Source organism: Pygoscelis adeliae, unplaced genomic scaffold (assembly GCF_000699105.1).
Source record: "Pygoscelis adeliae isolate BGI_AS28 unplaced genomic scaffold, ASM69910v1 Scaffold264, whole genome shotgun sequence".
Taxonomy (NCBI): Eukaryota; Metazoa; Chordata; class Aves; order Sphenisciformes; family Spheniscidae; genus Pygoscelis; species Pygoscelis adeliae.
In genome coordinates, this window is record NW_008824672.1 from 440,286 (window position 1) to 450,961 (window position 10,676).

General features: G+C 37.7%; 1 protein-coding gene across 1 annotated transcript in view; it reads right to left on the bottom strand.

The window, feature by feature from the left end:
• Positions 1 to 10,676, bottom strand: part of CNTNAP2 (contactin associated protein-like 2) — a 1,203,666-nt gene that overhangs the window by 179,916 nt on the left and 1,013,074 nt on the right. The window contains exon 15 of the mRNA XM_009323034.1: positions 6,441 to 6,568. Within this exon, the coding sequence (XP_009321309.1) occupies positions 6,441 to 6,568 (128 nt within the window). The remainder of the gene's footprint in view (positions 1 to 6,440; positions 6,569 to 10,676) is intronic.

Here is a 10,676-nt window from a genome sequence, read left to right on the forward strand (position 1 = left end):
GTGCGGGTGGTGAGCAATTACCTCGTCCGTCACTTGCTTTGTCTATTCTTCTTCTTCTTCTTCTTCTTCTTCTTCTTAATTATTTTATTTCAATTATTAAACTGTTCTTATCTCACCCCACAAATTTTCTCACTTTTACCCTTCTGATTCTCTCCCACCAGAGTGTGGGGAGTGAGCGAACAGCTGTGTGGTGCTCAGTTGCCGGCTGAGGTTAAACCACAACAGTTGTCAGGCTGCTTTTATTGAAAGGAAACTTTTCTTTCCCGTTTTGCTGTTAGCATCGGAATGACTGATAAACAGCAAGCACAATGTCCTGATGTTCTTTGGATGAATCTGTATTCCACTTGAATTCCACAATGTACAATCCAATGCAACAGATAAAGACATGCTGGGGTAATAGCTGTGGAAATTCAGCAGACAAATGTTTATGTTTATTAAAGGCATCTACAGTTACTCGGGAAAAAAGTTAAACTCTTAGATGGATCAAGTTTTGACCTGTATTTACCCTACTGAACTTACCACAATTGATTGGAAGGTCATGAGGAATTAATAAAAAATAAATGTATGTAGATATATCCAGCAATACAAGCAAAAAATAGGGAAATGTAGAAAAATCCAGAGATTTTGATTAGTTTTCTAACCTGAGTAGCAGAGAACTAATTAACACCTCAAATGGGAATTGCCTAAATTTCAGATATGTAATCCCATCACACAAGTTTCCAGTGGAATCATTGCTTCAGAAGTTTCAAAAAACAAATTTTTGTATTTTTCACATCTAATTATACATTTAAGAGGCCAGCTGCAAGCACTCAGAATTGATTTATTTTTTTGGGCGTATCATTGATGTTATTTTTCATTTGATACAGTGTTTTCACTTCCAATAATGTGTAAGACAAGTCACTATATTACTGGAGTATTGTGTAAGATTCAGTAGGAGTAAAAATCGCTTCTATTGAAATTCCAGCTGGATCTTTTACCAATTAAAATTGTTTTTTTTCTGGGATACTCTCCAGTTTACCTTACCTATGTATGTAACAGTAACATCACTGCTGGTCTCATGTTATGCATTGTGTATCGTACTAGAGAATTGACCTTGTTCATAGGTTTAATGTGTAACTGAAAACTGCACTGTAAGGCAGCGCTCTTTTTTTCTGAAACTCAGGTGGTACTATTGAAACACATTTCAAGATGTTGAAAGTGTCCTCAATGTGGAATGTAATGAAAATGGACTAAGCATGCATATGAAACAGTAAATTTATTTTTCCTGACAACTGTCAGTTCTGAGTTGCCAACCTGCACCTGTGATGCATAAGAAGTACTTAAGGACTACAAAACCACACCTCACCAAGGATACCAGCCTGTAAGCACTGACCCTGGCAGTGGCTGTCTGTTTTAGGTGTCTACAGAGTGGTTTTAATACAAACGCAGAGTCACAAAAAATGCCCATGTCCACACCACTGTCTGATTAAATAAGCCAACTCTACTGGAACATTCTAAAAGGAAGTACAAGAGTAAAGCCAAAAGCGATATTTAGAAGTGAAGGAAACAAAGCATCAAGCCATGAAAGGAGTAATGATGAGCCACAGTCAAAATCACTGAATAAAAGAACTCAAGGTGTATTTCCCCTGAGAACACACACGCACAGTCACATGCACACATGCACAAACAAAATCAATGCACTGATGTAAGAACTGAGTTTTGATTTGTTCCTGAATTTCTGTCATCTGTCAAGGAGACTTTTTGTCTGTCACTGCAGATCCTACATGAACAGTGCTGATACTGGTCTTCATGAAAACTTAGCTTAGCGAGAACGACAGTCAATGCAGCTGTTTCCTCCTCCACATTTTGAAGATTAAAGATAATAGAAGTAAAACACAAAAAAATGATTCATGGCTCAGAAATCGAAGTCTTACTGGGAGAGTAAAAACTGTACACTGGAGGAGATGGAGAAAACATAAATCTGAGCTGTGTAAAAAACATCTCCCCCTTAAATTCTGTCTTTGCTATAGCAGAAGTGGGACAAAAGGAAAATAGACTCAAGGAGAAAGGCAAATCTAGAGCAGAATAGTCAGTCTGTTACCCTCTGGGCTTATAAAGAGCAGACTCCAATCAAAATCCTTGGAAGTCCTTGGGAAAAGGATACTCTTAGCAGGTTACAAATATAGGAGCTTTGAGAACACCAGTATTTTCCTAAGGGGAATGAAAAGAAAGTCTTGAAAAGGTGCCAAAAGTCACGAAAGTAATTTTGATTCAATATGATTATTGATGAAAGCTCTGTAGCAATAGCCCCAACATAGTAAGCTAATCTCTTCAGTTCGGTTTCAGAAGAAATTACTAGATCCATTTTTGCAGCCTTGATGTACCACCTCAGGCTGAGCTTAGGGAGAAAAAAAAAAACAACATACTTGTGCCCTTCTCTAAAGGGAGGAGGCTTGAGGTGCCTCTTTGCATTACAGTGGAATAACATAGAAATGGACAAGGTCTTTCTATTACTGGTTTGAACAAGGCCAAACGCAGAGGGGCTGAGGTGTCCAGGTGCTATTGCATTAGTATTAGTAAAACTGTAATAGGTCTGTAGAGGGATTTTAATCAGTGTCTCAAAGATACTTGAAGAGTAAAGCTGATTAATTAGTGTTTCTACGTTGGCCCTTTTTTCTAGATCCTTCACAGAACACATTCACTTGAGAAAAACAAGAGTAGTTTCCTTACCTAATATTACTATGGAGTCTCAGGACTGGTGAATGTCAAAGTTACATAGATACGTGTTTTCCCTGTTTCATTTTTAATTCCAGTTCAGCTTAGAGGATCTTGAGAATCTGCTGATAAACTGCTGTTGCCATTCTGTAAGTACCACGCTCATATAGCAGAGGCCAGGAAGGACAGCTTTGCTTTAAGTCTGGGTAGACCTGACATTTGCTCAAAATCCTTGTTTGATCTTTGGATGCAATATAATGCCAAAAAACCCACTGAATCCATACTCTGGTTATGCACCTGTTTTTCATAAAATTAGATAATTCTGCTCTCCTTGTAGGTCACCACTTAGAAAAATAATGAAATATTTAGAAAGCATTCCTCAACACTAAAATAGCAAATGAAAAGAGACATCCTGGATATTTTATCCAAGGTACAAGACAGGCCCCAGGCAAGATTTATGGGATTTTTGCCACAATGACTAGATGAGTCGTCATCATTCTGGTAGAACACGACAGCTTAAGCAGATCTTTAGAAGGGTAATAAAGGTCCTTTTTGCTGACTACTTTTCAGGATGCAAATAGTGTTTTGTGAGGTGCAGTTAAATATGAAAAATAATTCTGGAACACAAAGATGGATAATCATGCATGGCCAAGTTTTCTGATTTTATTTCCCACAATAGCCACCATCCAAGCTTGCCCAGAGCAGCCTTAATCAGGTCATAAATCAGAGGAACAGAAAAATGAAATCGTCATTTATGTGACCAAAATAAAATCTATATTTCTGAAAGAAGAATCTAGCGATTTTTGCAATAGGAGAACAATTACAATTCTGCAATAAGTGTACTACATTCCTAATGTTCCTTGGTTTGTGTCAAACAAATGGCACTGAGATGAATGAGTTTCAGATTTACTTTGGTCAGCTAATAGTGTAGGAATGATTAATTGTTGTGGCTCCAATTGATTAATTGATTCTTTAAGAATTTGATGGGTATGGGAGGAAGGGAACTGCATGAGACAAAACATACCTTTGCTTTCTTTAATCCTCCTTGCCCTCACATAGCAAGCTTTCAGCTGTCTGTTCTTATGGACTGCAAAGGCCAGCAGCTCTGCTGTACTCTTACAGCTCTCTGGTACAGCTGTGACTGGGCCTCGGTGACATGTCAGTGTCTCTAGATGTTACATAGAAGTAGCTATGAAATGTGTGGCAAATTATACTGTAATTCTGATGTGAGAATATGGCCCTTCATGTGCTGCAAAATATCACTGGAGTATGGGTTGATACATCACATGCCATGGACAACCCTCAGGGCAATATGAGATAAGCTGTCACAGTACTGGCAGGCTCTACAACCACAGCGAGAAATCCTTCTAAATAGGTAAATTTTTATTTGACTGGTTAGGCATTCTTACCTTTCCCACCTTCCTTCCAGCCAGACCAAAAATCTGTATTTCTTTGCCAGTCTTCATACCTCTAACTGAGTTTCATTTACCACCTTCAAAAATTATACAATGATAACTACATACAAAACACGTGCAACTGAACTTCTTGTGCTGTAACAGGAGAGTCAACATCGTTAGTATTAATAATGTTGGTTTTGATGCATGTAATATACCAAAAATGGATTAACTGTTTTTTAAAATCCCTTTCCACAGATTCAGCACTTTGGATCTTTCTTCCCTTTGGAACAAAAGCACATTTTGAAATTTTGGAATTTTCCCCAGGACAGAAACCTTGTTTTCCACAGGCTCTAATCCATGGTGAGACAGTACTGGTCTGGGGTACAGCAGCTGTTGTATACGGTCAAGAAAGAACACAAAGGAGAATGCACAGTAAATGCACTCAGAATATAAAATGGGAGCTTCTACTAACTGCAAAGGACTGGGGTTTATATTATCTCCTGTGAGAAAACTGATACCAGCTTTTTGACAATAATATATGGTCATGGAAGTAAATTCAAATTTATTCATAGGCAAAGTTTTTTTAAAACTACAAATCATATCTCTGAAGTTCAAACAGAAAATTAAATTAATCAGGATGTTAGGAATACACCCGTTCAGTTTCCCAAACGGCTGTGTCACTCAGTCACACTCTAATAAAGGCTACTGTCTGCTCAAATGAGGTTTCATTTATACTAATATTTAGAAATGGCTCACACTTTAGTGACTGATATTTCTAGCAGCACTCAGATTCAGGATATGAGGAATACAGGTGCAAGAAAAATGCTATTCATTATTTCTTAGTCATCAGTTGCAAGAGCCTATTACGAAAATGTTTGTCAAACATAGTTGAGAAACAAACAAACACAAACTGACCTGTGGTTAGACAAACACCATAAATAACAAGCAACAAATAGGTGATGTGAAAGTTTGCAAACATCCTATGATATTTGTTTCTGCTCGTTAGGCATCAGATTCATTAACAAAAGCCAGAGGGATCATTTGCGTAACCCAGAAAGACCATGAGCAGAAAAAGAGGCTAAGCACATTCAGTTCAGAGCAATGGCCTAGTGTTTTGAGGCACCGGACTGGGACCCAGAAAACTCTCTTTTGTACTTGTCCTGCTGGATGACTCTGAGTACATGATTTCCTCTCAGCTGGGATTAATTTCTTTAGCTTAAGGCAGGTATAATGATACTGACCTCCTTTGTAAAGTACTTAGAAACATGCAGATGAAAAGCCTGTAGCTGTAAAGGGGCAGAGGAGGAAGGACAAACCGTACTCATCCCTGTTGTGTCATATTAGATGCTGGTTAGAACCAGGTTGTTCAACTTGCATGTACTATGCCCACCCATTCAATATTTCTACATCACTGCAATCTCATAGGCTGACTTATACACTCTTTACCAGCATCTGAGGATGGATTTTGTATTCCTTATGGACCATGCAAATATTACTTATGGCAAATTAAATCAGGCAACCTTTCCTTACTGCACCTCTTATAACAGAATGACCTTCAAACACAGAGGACAGGTATAATGCGTGTGCCAATTGCATAGAGTTTAAGTTTTTGAAGTGTGATTTAAAAGGGCCTTAAGCAGTGGCTCTGCCTTTGGTGGTGAATTTCATCTTCTGAAATGAAGAATACAATCCTCCTAATTACATCCCAACTTTTTTTGTGTGTGTGAAGTGGAAATTTATCCATTATACTGATTTACTCTATCACCTGCTGACCAAACTGGAGGATGTACACCTCCTATCAACACTTAGCCTGGAAATCAGGGACTACTACAAAAAATCCCAATGTTTTACATGAAACGTCTAGCCCTGATATGGTCAACACTTGATAACAATCTTGTCAAACTTTATACACCTGTAAACAGAGTTTATAGTGATAGGTTCTGCCATCATGCTACTATTTATATTCCATAAACATAGTTTACAGTGATATGCATAGCAATGATAATGACACTGACAAGCACTCAACAGAAGCACAGATGTTGAGATGCTCTTATGCAATCTGTATTACTGCTTACATCTACATAAACTTAGTTGAATAATCAAACATTAAAAGTTGCCACATTTACTATAAAATAAAGACAAATATCGATACTTTAAATGCAAAGATGAGCCATTGTATGTGCAGTTTCATACACAAAATTTCTTCAATCATACCATGCTTTCATAGAAAAAAGTCTCTGAGTAGACAGCCACTTCTCTAAATTTGCATGGGGTGTCTACAAAATTACCAGTTCCCAATATAGTTTGCTTTCTACCCAGGAGTAAGTGGAAGAAAACCAGCCAACTTACGATCTCCTTGACAACGCACAGGACCCACGGATATCTTGGCTTCAGACCCAGGCCGGTCAATGTCTCCAACCACTACCTGACTCACTGGTAGGTGCTCTTTGTATGACAACATCCCAGTGTCTTTTCTCCTGAATTACAGAGAGAGAGAAAAATAAAGTAATTGTGAAATAAATAAAAATTATTTCCTTGATCATTATTATTGTTCAATGAACTAAGCACCAAAAGAACAGGTATGTAACAATTACACCAATACAGTGTTACTGTCTAAAAACCTGTCTCAAATGACATCAGTTTGAGCAATAACGCTGCCTGTTTACTGGAAAATGGATGGATAGCAGCTACTGTCACCCAGGAACACAGTCAGAGTAGCAGCATGCTTTGTGGCCAGTCTTGGACTCAGCTGGGCTTGTGTTGGTCTTCCTGCTTTCCAGACTGACCAGCTCCATACTAGTGGGTAATACTTTGCTGTTGATCTCCTTGCTGATGTATTCTGAGAGGGAAAAAAATCCTAATACAATTCCTAGAAGTGCATCTTTTTTGCTCTAGTTGCTGCCAGTTATTATCTTAACAATACAGCCTCTGCATACCAAGGAAACAGTGCTTCTTTTATATTTAACATTTTTAGTATTATATTAAAAAAGAGAAATTAAAGACTAATTATCTGAAAAGGCTTGTCATCTTAGTCCTGTCACTTCTAACACTAAGTGCCTAAGTCCAAAAAATCTAAACTTGTGAATCTAACCACGAGTACGCAGCTCAAACCCCATTTTAGTTAGCAAGATCACTAAAATTCAATTTATAGTCTCTAAAAGCTCGTTATTTCAACTGCAGTGAGTAACCTGGTGCCTTTTTCATGCCTAGACCAAATTACTATGTACAGTTACAACATTTTCCCTTTTATCATTTCAAGAGCTGAATTCAGCTGGCATGTTGAGTGCTGTTTCCTCCAAATAGAAAATAAAATAAACCAAATTTAATTAGGTACCTTATCTCTCAGGTGCTTGTTTTTTTTTTTTTTTTTGACATAAACACATGGAAGGACAAAAATATCCACACAGGAAAAAATGCACTATATGTAGTGTTAGGACTATACTTTTTGACACAAAAGAAAGTAAGAGGAAGCAAAATAAATCCATCTATTTATCTCTCTTTTTTTTTCCTCTTTCTTTTTAGCTGCACCTTGCCATGTAATTGAGTATCTAAAGTAAGCAACTTTTTGATCTAAAAATCAACTCCTTTTTTCAAAAATACCATAAGATGAAGGATGAATTCAGGATCTGGAAAAGTTACCGAAGTGCACAGTATGACTGTAACTGGGAACTGGTAAGGATTTCAGGAAACTGAAAGTCTTTTTCATCTCTAACTCGGATGACTCCATGATCTGACTCATTAGATTGCTAACAGCTGGGAAGCACAGCAGGGATCTGCATGATCTGTGGTAATGCTTGGAGTTTTCCAGTGCACAGTAGTATTTTCCAGTAGCATCTTCAGTCATCACCCTCACTGGGTCCTTCTGAAGAGATGGAAGGCAAAACATTCTTTTTAAAAGAAGCACAACTAAAGTAATTAAGAAAATAACCATCACATTTTTGAACGACAGTTCATTGGAACTCGTCTGTTCTCTGTGATGAAGAGAGTAACTAGAGATATAATTACTAGAGTTTTTCAAATAATAGATGATTGTTCTCCTTAATCTGTATGTTCTTCCCCTTCAGAGCACTTGCCTTTCTCTGTGAGCCCTTTGTATTGCTGAGGTCATTAACCCTCTCTGGTTGGACACAGCTATACCAGGTGCTGTGTTGGTGAGGCTGCTTCAGGGGACTGCTAGAAAGGAAGGAAAATGGAGAGGAGTAACCCTCACAGAATGCTTCTGCAGATTATGCTAGGTTGTAGCATACAGCTTTTCATCCACAAATTGTAATGCCCTTTACAAAGGTATCGTGTTCATCATTTTGGAGACAGGTGATATAAGAAAAGGGAGTTTAAAGGACTTTCCCTTTAAGAAAGAAAAGAGTGAATAACAAAGCCAGGTATGTAGACCAAATCTTCCATCTCTGCTAAAGACCGGTATCCATGGGACCCACTCCCTTCTAATAGAGGATAAATGTAGGTCATCACTTTATTCTTTCTGAGATTTTCCTCTGAGACTGGCTTTCTCTGCTGATTGCTAATCTTTCAAAGAATACTTTAAAGATGGACGTGTCTATTTAAAATAAAGAATTCTTCAAAGAGTAGTAAAAAGAAAACTATCGGCATTTCTCTTCTTTCCTTCTCCTCTCACAAAAAGAGCTAATATTTCAGCTCCAAATAAGGATGTCAAAGGGCAGCCCTTTTCCTGTCACCAATAGCTTTCACCTCCTTTGAAGAAAATAAAAAGGAGCAGTAATGATTTTCTCTCTCTTTACTGATCATGTTTCTACTCGTTTTAATATTTTATTTATGCATTTAGTGATGTGGTCACTTTACAGCTGTTGCCATGACAATAAAACTAAATGTTAGAGTTCTTTTCAGGAACAGCCTTATTTTCTGATAACTGCTTACTTGTCTCATCGCTGTAGGGAATGCATTCTGCCATGCACAGGAGCTATTGAGGGCTGGGAGTACTGGACTAAGAGTTGAGAGAAGTGCGTTGTCTTTTCTCCAGCAGAACCTGCGTAGTTCGTTTGCTCTTAAGAGAAAAGGCATAACAATAGCCTTTTGGTGCAAATGGCCCACATTTGCACCAAAAAGACAAATGTACTCAAGAGACTGAGTCGCTCTGTTATGCTTTTCTAAGATACTTGTACTTCCACTGGACGAACTAATCAGCGCAGACAAAGTCAAAAAAGTTATAAACCAAAGACTGATTATAATGCTTGACTTTGTACTACACACTTAGAAATAATCACAGTTGGAACACTCAATTCCTGCAAATGATAATGCTTCTGCCGGTATTTAAAGACTTTGCACATTAAGAGGGTGGAGAAAGACTCTGAAGTTTTTCCTCACCAAAGAAAATCCCCTTAAGAGAATAAAGATGGAATTCAGAGTGTGTCATATTCCTATTAATAGCCAAATGGGAGATGAATGAATCTGATCAAATCCTGTAATTATTACCAGGAGATATTGATGAAATCTCAATGTAATTTTCTATTTCTAATTTCTTTTCCTATATATAACAGTCTGCAAAGTGCTTCAGGGTGCCTTTGAATGAAAGCAGCAGATATTAGTGTAAGATTTATCATGGTTTTGATTACAATAATCTACTGACTCTTTATAAGCCTTCTGTGGTATGTAAAAAAGAAATGCATTATGCATATATCAGCAAATGACATATTCAAACTCATGATAAGATTCTGTATCGCTATTAATTTGTTTATATAATGATTTCATACAACCAGACTTCTGTTACTGGAGTAATTTATTTTCTCCAATTTTGTTAGACGTCACTTAATTATCAGTCCAGTCCTACACAGGAAAACACATAAAGAACGTACTACAGGTAGGAATGGACTTAATTTTAAAAGATATGCTTACATGAGCTGAGGAACTGGAATTGTTTTGAGAATACACATAAAACACCTACTGGATTGAAACTGTAGTTTCAATTATCCAGTACGTATTATTCAACTATTAGCAGTGGTTTGAAGAATACAAACTCCCAAGTATTCCCATTTCAAATGTATACAATTGTCCACCTCTCACAAGACCCAGCTTTTTACTACGCAAGCACCTTTATTGTAATCCCTGAATTTCTATACTCTATCTGAGAGAGGTTGTCCTGGTTTTGGCAGGGATAGTGTTAATTTCCTTCCTAGTAGCTGGTACAGTGCTGTGTTTTGGATTTAGCATGAAAACAATGTTGACAACACACCGATGTTTTAGCTGTTGCTAGGTAGTGCTTACACTAGTCAAGGACTTTTCAGCTTCCCATGCTTTACCAACTGAGAAGGCTGGGGGTGCACAAGAAGCTGGGAGGGGGCACAGCCAGGACAGCTGACCCAAACTGGCCAAAGGCATATTCCATACGATGTGACATCATACTCAGTACATAAACTGGGGGAAAGCTGGCCAGGGGTGCCACTGCTCGGGAACTGGCTGAGCATCGGTCGGCGGGTGGTGAGCAATTGTACTGTGCATCACTTACTTTGTATATTCTTCTTATTATTACTACTATTAGTATTATTAGTATTTTATTTTATTTTATTTTATTTTATTTTATTTTATTTCAATTATTAAACTGTTTTTATCTCAACC